General features: G+C 33.3%; 2 protein-coding genes and 1 non-coding gene across 13 annotated transcripts; 2 read left to right on the top strand and 1 right to left on the bottom strand.

The window, feature by feature from the left end:
- Positions 1-1,156: 1,156 nt before the first annotated feature.
- Positions 1,157-12,056, top strand: MLH3 (MUTL protein homolog 3). Of its 5 annotated transcripts, none has more exons than XR_015011741.1 (25): positions 1,157-1,444; positions 1,538-1,589; positions 1,851-1,898; positions 2,650-2,804; positions 2,895-2,952; positions 3,653-3,710; positions 3,837-3,929; positions 4,004-4,169; positions 4,289-4,304; positions 4,428-4,648; positions 6,607-6,676; positions 6,769-6,849; positions 7,050-8,495; positions 8,585-8,663; positions 8,760-8,869; positions 9,289-9,362; positions 9,491-9,685; positions 10,271-10,315; positions 10,389-10,442; positions 10,518-10,637; positions 10,906-10,954; positions 11,058-11,117; positions 11,218-11,290; positions 11,470-11,555; positions 11,636-12,056. XR_015011741.1 is itself a non-coding variant. In XM_085713723.1 (25 exons), exons 1-25 carry the CDS (start codon positions 1,319-1,321, stop codon positions 11,807-11,809), a joined length of 3,693 nt encoding a protein of 1,230 aa, XP_085569849.1. In that variant the 5' UTR covers positions 1,157-1,318; the 3' UTR covers positions 11,810-12,056. The 5 variants fall into 5 exon arrangements, 2 of the variants coding, with proteins under 2 accessions (XP_085569849.1, XP_085569848.1); XR_015011742.1 differs by having other exon boundaries at positions 9,833-10,315; positions 10,531-10,637; XR_015011743.1 differs by having other exon boundaries at positions 9,833-10,315.
- Positions 12,057-14,467: 2,411 nt separating this feature from the next.
- On the top strand, positions 14,468-14,539 carry TRNAT-UGU (transfer RNA threonine (anticodon UGU)). The gene has a single exon. It is a non-coding gene; the product is annotated as a tRNA-Thr (tRNA).
- Positions 14,540-15,259: 720 nt separating this feature from the next.
- Positions 15,260-20,676, bottom strand: TRM26 (RB1-inducible coiled-coil protein). Of its 7 annotated transcripts, none has more exons than XM_085713720.1 (6): positions 20,429-20,676; positions 19,288-19,474; positions 18,972-19,048; positions 16,921-18,501; positions 16,367-16,535; positions 15,260-16,174 (listed from the first exon to the last, which is right to left on the bottom strand). In XM_085713720.1, the coding sequence occupies exons 2-6, from the start codon at positions 19,367-19,369 to the stop codon at positions 15,543-15,545; spliced, it is 2,541 nt and encodes an 846-aa protein (XP_085569846.1). In that variant the 5' UTR covers positions 19,370-19,474; positions 20,429-20,676; the 3' UTR covers positions 15,260-15,542. The 7 variants fall into 7 exon arrangements, with proteins under 7 accessions (XP_085569846.1, XP_085569842.1, XP_085569847.1 ...); XM_085713716.1 differs by having other exon boundaries at positions 16,921-18,519; positions 20,429-20,563; XM_085713721.1 differs by having other exon boundaries at positions 19,288-19,466; positions 20,429-20,503.
- Between the last annotated feature and the right edge of the window lie 644 nt (positions 20,677-21,320).

The raw sequence follows: 21,320 nt of genomic DNA, 5'->3' as shown, positions 1-21,320 counted from the left end.
TTAGAGTTAGCTATTTTGTCCACCAATTGTTTATTAACTCAAATTTTTTTTCTCATTTCATCAAGAATGAAACGCCATTCTCTCCTCTCTCAAGTTCTCAACATTTACACCACGAAGCAAATATTTTGAAGAAAGCAAAAGGGGAAAGCAAAGAAGGTTCATGGATTAATTATTCTGAATTTTTTGTGAAGGTAGTAATAGCAAAACTCCACCAGAAACTGTGATGAATATTCAACAGCATGCATTCTCCCTCTGGGGTTTAGTTTATGTATTGCAGTCAATTAAATGATACAAATAGGACCGGAACTAATAAACTTGGAAACAAATGTTAAATAACTTGCAACTATTTCATTGAAAACCAATACTTGAGGCTAAGACAAATGTTATTACATCAAATAATAATTAAAACACTGAAGAACAAAATACAATCCTTATAACATCAAACAAACTTATCAAACTCAAAACTTAAAATAACAGCATCTTCAAATTCCCAGCTTTTAATGTCATCCAATTAAGAAATCCAATGAGGCCTGCCATGTTGAATGTTATAGATGAAAGAAGATGCAAGGATGTAATTCAGTACAAAAATTTGGTGGTATTTATAGAATAAAGTGTGTGTGTGTGAAGAGCTACCATTGTGTGCATTGGAAACGCATAAAAAGAATTAAAAGCTGATGAATTCCAATGTACACCAAAAATCTGATAATATGGAACCGTTCCATTGTTCACATTATCCACTAAATAGTGCACTTAATGTTGCAAGAAAATAGGCAGGGGAATAACAATAGGCAGGGTAATAACAATTTTCGGAATGCACAACCATAAGGAGGGAATTAGGCAGATTTTAGAATTTCAAATAGCACATCTGATTGGGGGGAACTTTTTTAGGGTTTACTTCTTAGCATTAATGATAGCTAATTAGAGGGAAAATTTTAGGTTTAACAATTGCAAGACCTAATAAGCTTTAAGAATAAGTGATGAAAACAGTTAACATGTAAATAATTTGATTTTCAATGTTTTTTATTATTCTAAAACAGAAATGATAAATGAACACAAATATTTTGACACATGAACACTATATTATAAATGTTAAATTAAAAACAGCTTACACATAAACACTATATTATAAATGTTAAATTAAATTATTTATCCAAACATGGCCTTGTGAACACAGTTAACCACTTAACCGACACACGTCACTTTTGCAAGTTTCAGTTTGAATCAACCGCCATTATTCGTGAAGCTTCCAAAACGTCGACGTTTCAATCAGAAACCCTAGAATTCCTCATCTTCATCGCGATCGTAGCAGCGAAGCGTGATGGCGACGATAAGACCTTTACCGGAATCTGTTCGTAGCTCAATTCGTTCTGCATTTTCGTTGTTCGACTTCACAAGAATCGTTGAGGAGCTTGTTTACAATAGCCTCGATGCTCGCGCTACAAAGGTATCTCCATTGTTTTCAATTTGTTGGTAAACGTAGCAAGTCATAGAGTGAGAATTGAAAATTGCCATTAACTGTTTGGTGTTTTCGTTTTAGGTTTCAGTGTTTGTTGATATTGGAAGTTGCTACTTAAAAGTAGTTGATGATGGTAATTCATTGTTTTAGAAATGTATATTTATTATTCAAGCACCGACACCGGATACCGGACATAACACTGACACATTGACACGGGTAATTATTTTAGAAAATATAGTAATTGAATGCAGCCACCTGTGCCAGTGTCAGACACTAGATACACCTTCAATATGAAGTGTCAGTGCTATATAGATATTTATATTTGCATGCTCAAAATTTGTAACTATGTTTTTGTTTTTGACTATCTTTATGGTTTCGATGAATGGGTTTGTAGGAGGTGGAATTACTCGAGATGGGCTGGAATTGGTGGGAGAAAGATATGGTTTGTACTTTTTCCTTCTTGGTTCTTTATCTTCTACATTGTGTTTGGATTTGTTGATGGTTGATTTGTGTGAATATGTGATCATTTTGATGTGTCCGCATGTTCCTTTTCTTGTTGTTTGTTTTCTGAATGAAACAGTCTCAGGAAAAATTAGTTTTATTATTTTTTGCAATTAAAGAAATGTCTGGTTGAAGATATGTTCTGATTGAAGGGCCATCTAAAGATACTTATGTTGTATTTTAAGATTTTCCTACTTAGTAATGGGCCAGAGTAACTAGATAAAGTTCTCTTTATGTGGTGAGCTACATGAATAATCGCGTGTTTGAAAACTTTAATTTCCACAGTGAAGACACACATTGGTCATGAAGCTACACTTACCAGAGAGTGTTGGCTTTCCATGTGGGGGAAGGCTTGCTACTGTGTTATGACACATATCACGTGCTCAACTTTCTTTAGTGGTTGGTTAAATGCGATGTGATTTAATATTCAATTGCTTTAACTGATTTATCAAATTGTCATATATGCTGATGTCCTTCATGATCAGTGTTATATAAGTGTATCAATAGAATTTACTGTCCCTAAACTCTAAATATTAGATAGTAAAGGCAACTGGGTGGAAACGGTTTGTTGCTATGTGTAAAGCTTGACATCTAAAATGCAACAACGAGTGGGTTTCTATAAGGTGTTTATATTTCATGAATTAAGTTTCCTTGCTGCCATTGATTATGGTGTATGCATATTTGTCAAGCAGCTACATCGAAATTTCTTAATTTGGCGGATCTGAATGCTACGAGTGAAAACTTCGGTTTTCGTGGTGAAGCTTTAGCTTCCATTTCTGAAGTCTCTTTGTTGGAAATAATGACAAGAACTTATGGACGGCCAAATGGATATAGGAAAGTATTGAAGGTAGGGATGATTTCTAATGTTTATTAGTCGACTAATCATAATATTGCTGCTATTGATGCAAAGTTTGATATTTTATTTTATTGACTGCAGGGGTGCAAGTGTATATATCTTGGCATTGATGATGATAGAAAGGAAGTAGGCACAACAGGTGATAATTTTGACTAATCTGACGGTTGCATAGTTCTCGTTTCATTGTTTCACTAAGGATGACACCAATTAATGCACAAATGCCATTCATTTTTCCTAAACTTACATGCTGTTGCATGAGATTTAGGTAGTATTTGTTAGATTGATTAGAATATGGCGTAGTATAATATATGGAGTCTGTTATATATTTGGTGCATCTTAAAAGGGGAATAGAATAGAGTATAATGTAAGGAAAGTGGTGCTTTTTAGTTCCACTGAAAAGGTGGAATGAAAGAGTTCTGTTCTGTTCACATACCAAACATTACTTTAGAGTTATGGAATACCTACAAAATCATCAATTTTCGACTTTCAATTTGAGCTAATTAGGATATCAAGATAGTTATTCTGTGTTTTGTGGCTCTTTCATTTAGGGTATAATTATTATATGCTTTTGGTCTTTTGACTTATACTTTTTTGGTAGTTCTTTTTACTTTCACTTTATTGATTGCTAATTTAGATAATTTTTAATTTGTCTTCCTCCTGCACTTGATAATCAATCTTAAATTTGACTTTCAGTATCTTATTTGCTCTCATAATCTCTCTTCCACACCGGGCAATCCGAAATACATGTTCCATATTCATTGCATTTAGGTGACTAGAAAATCCTGTCTTGATGATGACTACTTTTATCTGGTTTACTTAATACAATTAATGCCTTTCAGTCATTGTCTGTGAAATATACTACAACCAACCAGTTCGGAGGAAACAAATCCAATCCAGGTTGCTTTTCTCTTGACCACCGTACAAGTGATATGTTTTCTGAAGTCATAGTTATTTTGTATGGAAACTATGTCTCCTTTACAAAAATTTGGGATTGACTGATGAATTCCGTCTCTGAATTGGAAGCCCCAATAAGGTACTTCAATCAATCAAGAAATGTGTGATGCGGCTTGCACTCGTGTGCCCAAATATCTCCTTCAAAGTTGTTGATATTGAAAGGTATCTTCTCTGCAAAACTTCAGGTTGCATCTTTCTTTTGTTGTTTTGTAACACTTTCTATACCCTACATGTAGACAATATGAACTTTTCTGCTCACATTCTGCTGCTTCTCCACTGTCACTTGTAACCACTGGCTTTGGGGTGGAGGTCACAAACTCTCTCCATGAATTAGAAGTTGAAAACGATATCATAAAGCTTACTGGATACATATCAGGTCCTTGCAATACCCTGGATATGAAGGTGATTCATATTTCAAATGCAAAAAGTCAATCATTTATCTCATCTCATTGTAACTTCTGGGTTGGTTCTTCTCTGTCTCATCCCCTAACTTTTGGTGTGTTTCTATATTTGCTTTGCAGGCCTTACAGTATCTCTGTATCCATATGACAATATATGAATATATATTGTAATTGTAATATTAGTACAAAATGGATTTGTTGAGTCTTGAAAAAGAATCAAATGACATAAACATTTGTTCCTTGACTTTAACGTGGTTAGATATCAACTCCCAGTTCGTTTGCAAGGGACCTGTTCATAAGCTTTTAAGTCAATTGGCTATTAGGTTTGAGCATCGTAACTCGTGGAGTGCTGATAATGAAAGCCAAAACAAAAAGAGAGGCAGATTTCAACCATGCCCTGCATATATCTTGAATTTAAGGTGCCCCCGCTCTTTATATGTTTTGAGCTTTGAGCCGTCAAAAACTTATGTTGAATTCAAGGTAGTCTCTTGGTTTTTCTCTTAACGACTCCTATATTATCTTATTAGTAATTTTGATTCTGTGCTGTATAATTGTTTTCTTAATGTCCATAAACGATTTTTGTATGGTACACGACTGGTTATGAGAACATAGAAGAGAAGTGGAAAAGATTTAAACATAACTAGGAGTTCCAAGGGTAACTTTGAGTCCTTCTCTAGATTCCATTTATGTGCTTGAAGTAGTATTGTGGTATATATTTTTTGTGGATGATATTGCCTTAATTGGAAAATCGAGAAGGACTGAGAAGTTAGAGACATGGACTCATGGAGCCAAGTCATGTCACACATGATTTCATTCTAAGAAGAAATAGAAGCATAAAACAAAGTATATGGAATACAAATTTAGCAGGAGAGACACAAATTCTTGCAGAGGTAAAATATGGAGAGCATAAAATAATACTCTGGGTTCATCATACAAAGTGGTGGGGAGATAGAGGAAATGTCAGCCATAGGAACCAAGCAAGCAAATAAAAAAGGGAATGCTTTGGGTGTGATCTATACCACACATACTTAAAGGATAATTTACCACACAGTTATAAGACCTGTAATGGCTTATGCAATTAAAAATTGAGCAGTAGAGAGTAAAAAAAGAGAGAAAAAAACTTAGTATCTCAAATATGAGAAGATTACATGGATGAGTGCTTCCACAAAACAAAATAGAATTAGAAATATGATTAGAGAGAAGATTGGGATAGCTCCCATTGTAGAAAAGATGATAGAATCTCGTCTTAGGTGGTTTAAGCATGTGTGAAGAAATGTTGGTAAAGAAGGTTGAAAAGATAGAAGATAGTTCAATAGTTAGAAGTAGAGGGAGATCAAAGAAGACTATAGGTCAAACCATTAAGGGTGTGTTTGGTTTGGAAGAGAAAATGTGAAGAGAGAAATAGGTGAGAGAGAGTGAGAGAAGAGAGAAAGAAGTGAGAAATAGGGAAGATTTGATGTATTGTTTGGTACAAGAGAAAGATGAGAGAAATAGAAGAGAGAGAAGTTGAATAATTTTATGAATTGACAAAAAAGCCCATCTATAAAAAATCAAAACTTGAAACATATTGGTAGAAAATCAATTTAATAATTTTTTATGTCAAGTGTATTAAATTAATTTACTGTGCATTTATTTTAAATTATTTTTTAGTCGGTTACTTTTATTGTTTTTTTTTTTTTTACCAACGGTTACTTTTATTGTTAATATTTCTTTTCGTTGTCATTTTATTATTATTGAGAGGGTCATTATATTATCATTCTACCAGCTTTTGTTTAATTTTGTAATCACCAACTCACTTAGCTTCGGTAAAAAAAAAAAAAAAGAAAAAAAAAAAAAAAAAAAAAAAACTTACTTGCCTACCATGTACACAGTGGTGTGGTAAGACTAAGTGGCCTTTATTGTTGTTGGTTTTTGGAAATAACAAGGGGCATAAATGGAAATATCAAAAAGAAAGGAATCTCTTCCCCATTTCTTCGCTAATTAGAGAAGACCACAAAAAGTGGTAGGTCCCACATGATTTTGATCTCTCTCCCCTATTTCTTTGCATACCAAACAGAAGAAATGTAGTATCTCTCTCCTATTTCTCTCTTCACAACTTCTCTCTTCACAATTTCTCTTCAAACAAACACACAAGAGATTATTAGAGATATATAGTCTATCTTTGGACCAAATACATGACACGATTTTATGGCGTCAATTAATCCATGTAGACAGACGACCTAATTTAATGGGAAAATGTTTGGGTCTTGGTGTTCTAGTTTAGTTTCTAGCTTATATAGTACTTCGTGTAATCTGGGTGGTGTACATAAAATCCAACAAGGAACGGTTAGAAGAGATTTGAAGCTTCTTACACATGTTATAGTTTCAGTATGAGTTATTTTATCACAGCCCTGCATCCTACACAAATTTGATTGTTTGCTTTTTCCCCAACTTCCAAGGATTGGGCTCCAATACTAAACTTCATTGAAAAGGTCATCAAACAGTTCTGGGAGAGAAGCATAGCTTGTGGTATACCCTCTCACTGCATCTTATTGATAATATATATAAATACAAAGAATTACTGGTTTTTATGCTTTTATTAATCTCTGAGATGCTTGCAGGAGATTCCTCCAACAAAGCCACTTATATGGTTCAAGAAGATCATCATGAGAAAGTAGATGCCACCATTTCAGCCAAAGCAGGTAAAATTTCTAATTTGGTGATCAAGTAATATTCTTCCATTACTCTGATTAAGTCTGATAAATTCTGATCAAGTAACATACTTATTGTTGGAAAATATTACTAGAATAGCAATTGTATAATTGCTACGTAGGCTACAGTAGATCATGTTAGTTTGGTTTCTCTTTTAACATTTGAAGATTGTTAAATATCTTTCATGCAGATATATCAAAGTTTGGAAGCCAAGATCGTAAGGATTGTTTAGACCTCTTCTTTTCCACTTCAGACAAGCTAAATGAAGATGACAATCATCAGTGCTACAGGGAGGATGTGATAACCTCTGTTGATTACTTACATCGAGGGACAAAGATCCTCAAAGAGAAACAAAATAAGGGAGGCCATCTTCGTCAGACCGGTTATTCTGGCAATTTACTGGATGTTTCTTACGCCAAAAGCATGTCCACCGCTATGAAAAAGAGTAACAATTTTTTGACGTATGATAACAATGATTTATTGCAAGGAGTTCACTTTTTGGATGGTATGTGTCCTGCTGCCGAAAGTTTCTATGATAATATTCCTTCTTATGCGAGAAGTTCTTCACGTGGAAGAAAATTAAATGAAGAAGATGCTGGTGTGATCTGTGAATCATTTGAAGGTTATGAGTGCCATGGGTTCGGTTATGATGTAGAGATTGGTGGGAATTTTCAAAAGCCTTTTCTAAAGAGTTGCTCTACACAAAGAGGTAGTATCCTGAACGAGAAGACTTTGCTTGTAAATGATGAACTTGAACTCCAAACCGATAGCTTTTGGAGTAAGCAAAACCTAGGGGAGGATTTTTGCAGTGGTAGCAAGGATTTATACACCCGTCCCTGTGTAGAAGTTGCAAAAAAATTAAAGATGTCTGAAGATTCTGATTTTCTCGTAAAAGCATGGCCTGAAGAAAATTGTCTCCCTCTAGATTCATGGTATTCAGCAACACAAACAGGTAACTTTGGTTCTGATGATCGGTTATCAAACTCTGAATGGCATCATGTCTATCAAGAATCCTCATCTCGAGCTACTGCATTGAGTGTTTATCATACCAATGATATTAATGATCTTGGAGAATCATCTAGATGCTACAAAAGAATTCCTCGTACACCAATTTTTGATGACGAAAAAAATGGGAACATTTTCAGCTACGATCTTGGAGGAGCATCTAGATGCAGTACAAGGATTACACATATTTTTAACGGCGAAGAAAATGGGCACAACTTCAGTTATGACATGTCAAGGAATGCTAACCAGGATCCATGCACCTCAAGTTTTGCAAATAGTGGATTTAGTTTTGATGGTGCTGTCGACTGTAAAGAAATATTCAACAGATTGGTTGACTGGCCTGATTTCCATGATACACATTTCACAAAAAGGTCGGATATTTTAAATGAGGAGCCAGACTGCCTATTACCTGAGTGTGTTAGAAAATGTAACAGACCCAACATTATAAAAGGCGAATTGGATCTTTTTAGGCACCCAACTTTGGAAAAGACTCGTGTAAGATCTAAAAGAAGCTTCTCAGCTCCTCCATTTCATAGAAGTAGAAGGAGGTTTTTCTCTTTAAATCAGCCTCCCGAAATGGTAGCTAAAAGACCCAGCGGTCTAGCATCCGACCCTGCTTCCAAACTTCTAGGTTTTTCATTTTTTTTCTTTGCTTTTACACCTTTTGCTCCTTTTTTTTTAATGGAACATCATATTCAATAAATGCTTTTGAATCTGCAGAAGCAAATGATTTTAAATATTCTCAACATCCTCCTGACGCTCTTAGCCCCAACAATGAAGATCTATTGGAAAATCTTAAGTACAGTATTATTATCTTATTAATCCTTACTTAAGCTGATGAACTGTTGGGAATAATTTCTAACTGACCCTTTGTGGTTTTTTCTCTTGATCATAGAACTAATGTGAAACGGAGTTCAGAGGTTCTGGGGGCTACACAGGTTAATGACGCTGCTGAGATTGAAGGGTTTGAAAGTTTCAATGTTCAACAAAATGATCCATTCAGGGGTGAGTTCAATGTGTTGGCAAAAATTTAGTCTCATAAGTCTTGTCCAACAATATTAGCTAATTTGAAATAGTTTTTGCACTGAACCATGTCAAATATTGACCTGGTTTGGATTTGGAGTGAGTTGAAAGGGATCAATGTCGTATTAGATTGATCTTGATCAAATATTTAACTCTAAATTAAGATGTTTCTTTACAATTAAGTTCTTTATGATTTGTAAAACTGGGTATTTCTTTGTTACAAAATCTGCCAAAAATTGTTCCTTGCATTTTCTTTTATCTTCTGTGCTGAAGTTTTTGGTCAATCTAATTGGATTGTGATTTATTTTTTTTCATGTTTCTATGATCAATAAATGAACACTTAAAAAGATGTGTCGTATCATTCACCTAATAATTTGCTGTCAAACTATCATTTGTTTCAGAATTGATATCTAGGGAAGTGCAAGATTCCGGAGATTATGGGACTAAATGGAGGAGCTGCACGCCTCAAACTCCAGTTATGTTGTCGGTCTTTTTTTGAGGAGATAATGTTGTCAATCTTTTAGACACATATTATATTACATAGGAGACATTCATTTGTATGTTGGAGACTTTGATCTGACTAGTATTACAATCTTTGTGCAGAAGAATGATAAAATTGATATTCAAAGTCAAAATAATATACTTGACATCTCTTCTGGATTCTTGCATCTTGCTGGAGATTCACTGATCCCTGATACTATCAGTAAGAAATGCCTCGAGGATGCCAAAGTTCTTCATCAGGTGGATAAAAAATTCATTCCAATCATGGCTGGCAGAACCCTTGCTGTTATTGATCAGGTCTGGTTTTGAACATCATTGCATTTTGGGTGAATTTCTGTCCTAGTTAAAAATGCAAAGGATTTAAGGATATTTACTATGACACATCATTACAAGGACATAGCATAACAGATAGTTACAAATTAATTATCTGAATGACCCATGCAGCCAAGCCCTCCTGGTTAGTCTTTTTGTTGCATCTGTCTAGTACAAGTCAACATGCACAGTGACTCAAAGCACAACAACAGCCAACAGCCAAGCCTTGACTCAAAGCACAACCCACAATTTATTTTTTATCAGGCTCTCCTTTCAAGCAGGCATAGTGTACTCTACTCCTGACACAAACCCACGACATCTTCCCTCAGACACCCCTTGCCTCTACCATACAGACACATTGGGTTGTATCTTCTTCATCGCCTCCTGGACTTCCCAGCATGGCTTAGATCATTACTTTAAGAACCTTCAGAAACGCCTGCTAAGTGCTCACACACACACACACACACACACACACACACACGCATGTGTATTCTCCTGACCAACGAGAACTGAGAATCCCCCTTCAGGAAAGTTGGATGTTTAACATTTTGATTGTACTTTTTTTCACAGCATGCTGGAGACGAAAGAATCAGACTGGAAGACTTGCGTCAAAAGGTAAACTGCTTGCGTTTAATATGGCATAAATATTATTTCTCCAGTATGACTCAGAAACTAGTTGAATATTTAGGTATTATCTGGAGAAGCAAAGGCAATAACCTATCTAGATGCTGAACAGGAGCTGGTATGCATCCCATCATATGCAATTAATGCATTACAGGATTTAATGTAAATGTCAAGTGTGAAATGTTTTTGAAAGATGTTTCATGCAGGTACTGCCAGAGATTGGTTATCAACTACTTCATAGTTACAGGGAACAGATTAAAGATTGGGGCTGGATATGTAACATTCATACTCAAAATTCTGAATCCTTTAGAAGGTATATCTCACAGGCTGTATTACTCATACGGTGTTTGAAATCGTCGTAAGATAATTAATGTTTCAGTATTGCAGAGTCTTTGATTATCTTGTAATGAATCAAGATTCTGTGATTTCCATAACTTCACCATCCATGCATCACAAAATCTTATAAGATCCTACTTATGAAACTATATCTCAGGCTCAAATTAGATTATATAGAGAAACGGATGACAAATTCATTCAATTTATTATTCTGGCTTCTTTGATTGTTTTGACTATCTTTGCAGGAATTTGGATCTTCTCAACAGACAACAAATGACAATCGCTCTTGTTGCGGTCAGCTCTCTATCTTTTTATGTTTGTTATCAACAGTTTTCCTTTAAATATACCTGTCATGCTTTTGCTTTTCATATTACTGATGTTAATTATTTACTTTTAGGTACCATGTATTTTAGGTGTCAATTTAAACGATGTTGATCTTTTAGAGTTTCTTCAGCAGGTTACAACCTTGATTAAAGCCTTTTTCTTATATTCAATTTATCATCGTTTAATAATTGGACATCTTTTGCATTTTTAACTGAAATTATATTTACCTTCAGCTAGCTGATACTGACGGATCATCAACAATGCCACCCTCGGTTGTACGACTCCTAAATTCAAAATCGTGCAGAGGTATATGCCTAATCTTACTAGCTACAACCACGTACGCTCAGTAGTTTGGAAAGCCTCGCTCTTATCATGCAAACGAGGATCATTTTTTATATAACATGCACAAAAATTCCCATCTTTTGGTAATTTGTTTATCCACATATTGCATTTTCCTTTAATTTTATAAATGCTTTTTTCTTAAGGTGCGATTATGTTTGGGGATTCATTGCTACCATCAGAATGCTCCCTTCTAGTTGAAGAGCTAAAGCATACATCCCTCTGTTTCCAGGTGAGATTATATAAATGTTTTTCATGTTTGTGCATTTTGGAAGGCAGTTTTCATGACGAACTGAGCGGTTCATTGTGCAGTGTGCTCATGGGAGACCAACCACTGTTCCTTTAGTCAACTTGGAGGCACTACATAATCAAATAGCCAAGCTTGGACTGATGAACAAGAGCTCAAGTAACAAGTGGCATGGATTACAAAGACATGAAGTGTCTATTGATCGTGCAATACAGCGTTTAAGTTTTGCTAATAGTTGAGACTTCAGAAGAAACCATGGTTGTTACTTACTGCTAATAGTGGAGAGATCAGTTCGACGTTAATAGTGCTTCACTGCTAAATCATTCTTTTTGATCTGACTGTACATAAAAAATAATAAAACAACTAACAAACAATTGTTTACATGGATATTAATGTAATACTATTTGATAAATTTCTGTAATAACAATAGCTCGAATGCAGACACTAAATCAGTCAATAATCAATATGCAATTTTGTTTGGCCTTATTATCTGTGTAGCACAAACACAAATGCGCAAACATCACTAATGTATAAAATTAGCTATAGACCTGTTCAACGTACATGTTATTATTACAGGCGCATAACTGCATGCATATGAATTATAAGTATACACAACTAAAAATGAGAAGAAAAGTATTTGGATTTGGAGTTTCTTAAATTCAAAAGAAAAAGAGAACCAACAATTGTGGTGTAATTGTAAATCTAAAATATAGACAGCATCGGTATAAAATAAAACTTGGACACACTTAATTTATGATGTACAATGAAATGTTTTGATAAATGAGACACAGTTCTATACAGAGTCAGGAGAGTAATCAATTTCATTGAAGATTTAAATAAAATTTGTATAACTTATCAATCGAAGAATTTCATATTTGAACTCAAATTGTGTGACACAAGTTGGTAGATACACTTAATTATATTTTTGGCATGATTAAGATATGTTTTGCATTTCAAATCTCGGTTGTGAGAGATACCCGTATTTGGTGCATGACATACATCAAATAGGATTATTTGAGAAAAGCTTATGTATTTTGCATTTAGTATGAACATTTGGTATGGTTAATATTACCTTATTTCTCAGGGAATATTAGCTTATTCTACCTGCTCATAATTTTCATAAATTAGAGTTTGGTCCACCGCTGCTTTTGTAGCTTAAGTAGGATTATTAGTAGGTAAATATGCAGTAATAAGTGCATATTATGTAGTAACAAATGGAATAACTAAATTTGAGTAAGTGAAAGTGATAATTTTATTGATTATGCATACATGATACAAGAACTTAGTGAAGGCACAAAAGTGCAAATTGCCACTACTACTATTCACGAGAGACTTTTCTTACAATACAACTTGGTTCATACATTAGTATGAGACCTTATTTATAGGCAAAATGCCACTACTACTATTCACTAGAAGTACTATTTGTTATTATTCATTCTTTTATTTTTATTAATTCTTATAACACCATTTAAGACTACATCTTTATCACAAACACTATTCTTCTACTATTGCATCCATCTCCTTGTCTTCCTTCTCATCAAGACCCATGGAGTCTTGCATGCATTGGCTAATTAATTCAGCATCCTTTGAATTCATACACCGTTCACATGAATGGTTTAAATTGTTTTTGAGACTAGCACATAATTCAGCTTATAATTTATCATTATCAATGTAATTGTATATGAATCTTGGGATCAAACATTGAAGATACTTCATTTGAGTAGTAGGCTTGATAGGTTGATGCAAAGGAGAACTCCTTGTGTTTCATATTGAAAGATTGAATAAAAGATGGTAAAATGAATGTAAGTGGTTCTCTTATATAGAGCCACTAGAGCATTAACGCTCTAGTAACAAACTCTAACTACCTACAACCACTAGTTCATTTTTGTTGTATATTTTTTAATATTGGTTTTGGTGTAAATTTGCACATTTTAAGAAATTTAAAATATTAATTTTGCATTGAAACCTGTATATTTTGTATTTAATATATAACCTTTTAATAATTTATCAAAAAATATAATTTTTTAATAATTAATTGTTATGTTTCAATAAAAACTTGCTGCTTTTATTTTCTTTAAATTACACATGTTAAACAAATTCTTTTAATATTAGTTTATAAAATTCCAATTTATAACAACTAATCTATCCCTCGAAAAAAAACAATTAATCCATTTTATAACTTAGATGTTCAAGACTTTTCAAAGTAATTTTTTCAATCTTACGTGACATAAGTAGTTACATTAAAATTTAAATTTTTAATACATCTCTGTGTAAATATTTCATACAATGGCGGATCCAGCTATGCTTGAGGGTGTGCACCTACACACCCTGGATCTTTGTTATTTGTACCAGTACTCTTAGTTTTATTGCTATATGCACACCCTGAGATTTTAGTTTTGCACCTCCTCACAAGACTATGCCAGTTTAGCGTGACTAATATTAACTGGTGTGTTTAGTGCTACTAATTTTCCCATGAATGACGTGTTTAATGCTGATAATTTTCCCATAAAAATGACTTTTAATGTTATTTACTGTAATTGGTAGACTTTTAGTTTTCTATAAATGTATTAAGGCTCATACATATTTATTAAATACTAAAAAATATGACTAGATCAAATTTTGGTAACCATATATACATATATATAAAAATTTATAATTTTAATATTAATATTAATTATTAAAATTAAAAAATTTGCACCCCCTGACTCAGGGTCCTGGATACGCCACTGATTTCATATATATTAAAATGTATATGAAATATAATTCAGATAATTTCTATTAAAAAATCACAATTCAATTTAACGAATCAAAACAAAGAAACGCATGTAGACATCTATGATAGTATCTACATAATAATTTCAAAATAAATATACTTAAAACAGCGAGTAAAAACATCTGCCCTTATAGCTCAGTGGTAGAGCGCCAGTCTTGTAAACTGGAGGTCTGTAGTTCGATCCTGCATGGGGGCATGTTTTCTTTTCTTTTATTTCTGCATGGGGGCATGTTTTCTTTTCTTTTATTTGTTTTTGTTTCATATATTATCCACGCAAATAGAGTTACATATACTGTGTGTATAAAAAACTTCTGTTTCATCATATTTGTACTAAACAAATATATTTTTGTATTTCATCATTTTTTATTTGTATAAATTTTTCATTTACTTGAAAAAGCTCATTTAGAGTTTTTATACAAGATTTATGCATCTAGATCGAAAAAAAAAATCTGTTTTGCCCAAATTTTTTCATCTGAAACAATTCATCTTTTATGTGGTTATCTAAAATCTTTTATTTCACTCATTGTCAAAAAAATAATCAAAATTACAAAATTTTATGTGGTTATTTTAAAAATCAATCAGTCATTTGATTATGTAAGAAAATAAAAATTTGTCAATAAAAGCAGTTTAAAAGTAAATGGTATAATTAGAAGAAAAAACTAATCACACTAAAACTGAGTATGCCTATGAAGTATACATATTTAGTAATTTATTCATTTAAATAAATAAATTAATCAAACTAAAGGAAATAATCAATTTTGTAAAGGTTGTTTCAGTAAAATTGAGCTAAAACTGGACTAGAATATCTAGTTTCCAAGCATATGCCCTAAATCCAAATTGTGCATGTTCTTATCAATAAGAGAACATTCACAAGAGAATAACAACTAAATCACTTTGCATAAGTTAGAAAAAAAACTTAACAACTATAAAAATCAATAAATTAGCTGTTTTGAAAAAATAACCTAATTATTCACTTCACTCATGTACACTATGTATTACCACAACTCAATACCCCCTACATCACACACACTCACACACAAATACATTATATACACACACATATTAATGCAATATTCCAGCTACAAAACTATATCAATTAGGCTGCTATAGTCCAATTTGTGTAATGATCATGTATAACCCTTGCTCCACCAATGTATGGAACTCTTTATTGTCATAATTTTCATGTAAAATGTTATTTCTCAGAGCAAATCCTTTGTGAGTTCTTCAACAAGATCATTAGTTATAAGACATTCTACCTCTCTTTCCAATATATTGATCTCTTCATTGATTATTCCAGACCAAGGGATTGAACTCAAATGTTGAGCTACCAAATTATCAAGTGAATAAAGAGACATATCCGGTGAAGGATATAACGAAACACGGATATTTTCCCATACTAACTTCAACAGTTCCTTTCCTTGAGGCGGCGACAACATGGAAGAGTTGCATAGTTTTTTTCTGAATCTAGACAGTGTCAAAGGTGGTCCAAGAACAACTGAAAGTGATTCATTTAACAAATCAAGCAAAATCTTGTGGTCTAATTTGTTCTCGCTTTGATCCTTCATAGAATTTTCATCATTCTCGATCAATTTCTTATGAGATTCTTCCACTTCTTCAAAAACAGAATTTCCAATAGGCTTTGCATATGTATCCCCTCTTAACAAAGACTTATTCCAAGAACCAAAGTATAAACCAGAAGCAACAAGTAAATCTCTTATGTAAGATTCTGCTGGATCATTTATTTGCACCAATTCAGACTCAGACGGTTTCTGGTTCGTAGTGAAGTCCTCGACATCACTAGAATCAAGTTGATTGAGTTGTCTCCTTAGCTCTGCCAAATCAACAAGCAAATAAATCTATCAGAAAGAGTTTGAAAAGATATTCACTCGGCATTGAAAAAGACTATTTGTTGATATAATTGCACATGAAGTAAGAACATAATAAAACAACATTAACCAGCTTTTCTTGAATCAAAACTATGGTATCATTGCTCAATGCTTGAAACTTAAGAATTCTATCGTACCAGTTAAACCAGAGCTGATGTCTCTGAAAACTTGTGGCACAGCAGTCTCGTCTCTTGAGGACAAATCAGGAGTTGATACTGGACTTAAATATTCAGTTCGCCTCCAAAAGTCTTCATGAACACTGCTGCACACAGATGCAGGACTCGGAGGTACCTCAGTGTAGTTCTCCTAAAGAGCATATAGCAGAAAATCAAATGACTTTTTATACAACTCCGAATGAAATATAAAGGTCATCATGGTCAACAGTTAAATAAAAATACTCCGTTCATTCCTTTTTATTGCGGTTTTAAGATTATTTACACACAGTAAGAAAACAAATAAAATATGTTACTTTTGATGAAATAGTTTCTTTTTCTATAATACCCTTGATTTTTTATTATCTTGTTCCATCTATTTATCCCTCCACAATAAATATAAAGCTAAGAATATTATTGACAAAATAATAGTTAATGTTGCATTAAAATTTAAAAACGACAAATAAGTATGAACGAATTCTTCTGCAGAAGTGAGGGTTGAAACGGAATGAGTAATGGAGGGAGTTTGATGAACTTACATGTCTCTCGCCACCGTCGTTCATAAGAACTGTTGGACCACTTGTGATATCTCTCATTGTCGGACGGTATTCAGTTCCATGTGATTCTACCATTGATTGATTTCTCTTACCAAAAATCCTCCCTCTTAGAGCAAAACTGTATCTCAAATTGGAAACTTTTTCTTTAATATTATTAAATCTCTCTTTTTTCTGTTTTTTAACATCAAGAGACATAGTTTCAACCGCTTCAAGCTTCCTCCGGATATGAGCCCCGGTTAAAATGTGCCGGTCCTCTAGTAGAAGCTTTCCAAATGATGTTCCTGATCTTGATACAGGAGCAGACAAGGATCTTACAAGGTTCCTTGGAGACAACAACTCTCTGTGGAACAATATGTTGTTGTCTTGTTCATGCCTGAAAGATCCTGTTTGTATTTCTGTTTCTTCTTTCGATATTTCCCATTCATCTGCACATTTCAAAATATCTTCTCTCTTCTTGAGTCTAAATCTGTGATTGTCAAATGTATCATGTCTTTCACTTTTTACAACATCTGTTAGCTTCTCTGACAAGTAACTCCTTGAATCTCTACTGATAAATTCGGGGACACTTGGTTCATTGAATTGTCCTTCACCTTCGTATGATCTTGTTGATTCTGAGCAGACTGAATTTGAGTTGGTATCTCTAGTCACATTTTCTTTGACTTGCTTTACTATTTGACGAGCAATAAGCTTAGGATCAGATGGTTTTTTATTGCATAGTGTCTCAATATCACTTCCTCGGACCGCATAACCTTTTCCGACAGTTTTTCCTTGCAGTTCGCATTTCAAACGCTCTTTCACCTCCTCAAGAAAATCTTCTATACTATGTCTACCTGGTAAAGTCCCTGTTGAACTAGTCCAATTCTCTTCATGATTGAATATGCAATCAGGACCAGGTTTCAAGATAACGATCCGGGTTGGAGAAGATGCATCTAATCTGTTATAAGATTTGATCATTAAGGACTCTTCAAAGTCTCTACTTAGAGTTCTGCTCTTTGAAGGAAATATTTTCCTTTGCATACTTGTATTATGTGCAAGTGCAACCTTTTCGTTGTTTCGATTCTCTTGAAAAATCAATCTGCTAGAAACACTGCCGATTTCGGCAAACTTTGAACATTCCTGAAACCTTGCTGCTTGATATGCTTCAAACTCTTTCTTGAATTTTTGAAGTTCCATTTCCTGTGGATGTTCCCGACGCCTTTGTTCTCCAAAACTCTGGCTCCATCCATCATCATCGCCGTCATCTTTAACTTTGTGAAATGAGTCGAATTCATTATGGCTAGAAGAATTAAAGTTAGAAGATTCCCAACTAACTGAACTCCTTCCATTTGTTCCCTTGTTTGAAAACTTCTTCCCCATATTTTCACTTATTCTTTTATCTGATGGAGCAACAGGTTTAGTGTCTACAGGCATCATATCTAACCCCATCAACCTCGCCACAAGGCTTGGTGCAGTCTGCCATGTGCTTGATCGATTGGATAGTTCTTCATTGATCAGCTTTTTCATTGAACCAGCGCCTGAATAACGATTATTTTCAGACCAGTCTTCTTCTACTTGATAATAGTGCTGAAAATTCAAATCAGACTAAATTCAATTCAACAAATGGAGTAGACAAACATAATACCAGAACAAGAACTATGGTTTATATTTGGATATCAATCAAATAATGAATCATGAATGCATCTATCAATCAAATCCATGAAACTGTCATTTATAGAGATGGTGAGAAAATGTTTATACTAAAAGCCAAGACCAAGCCTATACATGTGCTCTACTCTCCCACAACCTTGAGGGATCTTTCTCAATATTCTAAAAGGAACATATCGAACATAATTACAACGGTCATTGTTACCAAGAACAAGGGGATATAAGAAGTCCTTCAGGGGGGGGTAAAAGAAGGAGGAAATATGATGGTACTTTTCTGGTCAATGATTGTTTCAGCTAGGATTCGAACTCAGGTTCTCTCGAACGATTCGTATAAAAACAATATGATGGTGTTTTCAAACACTTAACAAGACATATGAAGAGAAACTTACAGGTAATTCTCCTTCTGGACCGTACTTCTGAGATGTTTCAACTTGCAGATCTAGACTATTTCGATGAGTTTCAAAGTCTGTGTGGAATGTAATAACAAAATCAGCAAAAACATACTAAAAACAATCAAGCAAAGGAGGGAAGGGAACAGGGAAGAAAAATAACAGTCAAGAACATGTGACAACCGAAGAAAATAAGGGGGAAAACCTGAATTTCAGCAAGATATGCATAAAGTTGTAACAAACTAATCACCTTTCATCATAACATGAATGGAATTTTTATTTTTATTTTCTTAAATTGTATAAAAACAAGACTTACCACTATGATGTCTCTTGTGAGCATGGACTTTCTTGGCCATCCTCCCTTGATTGAATTCAAAAAAGTGTAATAAACCTCCCATACAGTCTACCAAAAGACTCTCATGTCCTCAATTTCATCTTCCATGTGTCACTCCATTAGAATTACGCCCGTTCTAACTTTTCTTTGTAGTCTTCACCCTACAATGCTACAAGATATTCATGTATCAGTCAAAGAGAAGTCATTGTTCTATCATAATAAAAATTAAAAACCAACACATCTTTCTTCAAATTTCATAAAAGTATCTTAAGATTGATATGAATTGAGAATTTTAATCAACAAATTGTAAGATTCATATATGCTATGAAAAAAAAGCATATTTGCATGTAAGATTCCTTTATAGATGGACTAATCTGCTACCTTAAGGACAAATACATAACAATTTTATCTATGTATAGAAAATTAGCATAGAAACCAATCAATAGAAACAACTAACTATTCATGCAAACCAATATTCCAATATCAAATAAGCTTTTGAACATTCATGTCAACAAGTCAACTGAAAACAAGAAATTGGGAAACTTTGTTTTCATATTAATACAAAAGAGAATAAAAATTCATTCCAACAACTCAAAAATCAGTTTCATCCTCAGAATTCACTCTTAGAAACCAAACATCAAATTTCTTGAGCACATGCTAGAAATTGAACTCTTGAACCAAATCATAACTTTGACAACAATTTGATTATAGTTACAATCAAATTCAGCTTTTTTGAATATTACCAAACAGAGAATGATTCATTCATTCAAATTTCACATAACCAAACACACACAAAAGAAAAAAATCATCATACCAATAAATGGTGAGAAAATTCAGAATAAGAAGTTTCAGCTACAACTCAATGACACATTGTGATTGAGAAAATAGTTATGTGGGTGTTGTTGAAAAGTGGAAAAGCTTCAAACTTTGCGAAAAAATGGAAATGGGTTGAACTAAAAAAGTGGAAATTATGAAACTGCAATTGTGTGTAATAACAAAGAAGAAACCCAAAAAAAGAAGACTTTTTGAACAATTATAGTAATAATTATTAATTAATTAATTGTGACTAATGATAATGACAGAGGAACAGGCTACGAGGTTAAGGGAAAGAAGACATTATTACTTGTTCTGTTTTTCTCTCTCTTTCTGTGTTGTGTTGTTTTCTTTATTGGTTAATCATTCTCTTTGTAAAAAAAAATTCTTCTTCTTTTTATTTTTGTGTGATAAATATGCAGCCAGTGGTGTTTATGATGTTGAAGTGGCTGAAAATCATAGTGCCCACATGACATGCACTACCTAGCCTCCTAGGTTTGTCTTGTTTTTTTAGGATAATACTATACTAACATATTTACATATAGTCCTCTTTTTCATATAGTCCATTCTACATGTATGAAATTTATCGATGATTAATCTCGCTGAAAATATATTGGATAAATAAGATAGATTCTCATCTCTCAGTCAATTTTTTTTCATAAGTAAGAATTAGATATCGAACTTTTGATCACTTATTTAAGGGTCCAAATCTTTTATAATTTGAATCAATTCATTGTTGGTTCATATACTCCACTTTATAATTGCAATTTAAAAATAACAACATATTTTGGATTTTCATTAGACATCGATGTAAAATTAGCTCATTAGTGGTGCCTTGGTCCAAGTATGAAAGACATTATGGCTTAAAAAAACTTACAAATAGATTTATATTTATCGATTTCAATATCTGTCTTTTTACCATTATATCAAACTTTTGGAGTTTATTCATTGTTGTTTATGACTCAACTAATTTGATGGTATAAATAAAGATTTAATACATATACATTAACAATGTAATTATATTTTATACGACGATTGATCATAATTATCGATAGTTAAAAAAGTTTGACTTTCATCGAATTTAACTTCAAAGTAATATAAATGATGTACTATAATTGGATTAAAGTTATTCTCTAAAACTAATTTTCACCCACATTGCAAGTTTCACTTTCTAAGTTACTGTTGTTTTATTTATACTGTTA

Source organism: Medicago sativa, chromosome 5 (genome assembly GCF_051527215.1).
Source record: "Medicago sativa cultivar Bolivia chromosome 5, Bolivia_mono, whole genome shotgun sequence".
NCBI classification, from domain to species: domain Eukaryota; kingdom Viridiplantae; phylum Streptophyta; class Magnoliopsida; order Fabales; family Fabaceae; genus Medicago; species Medicago sativa.
This window is presented reverse-complemented; position numbering and strand designations above follow the sequence as displayed.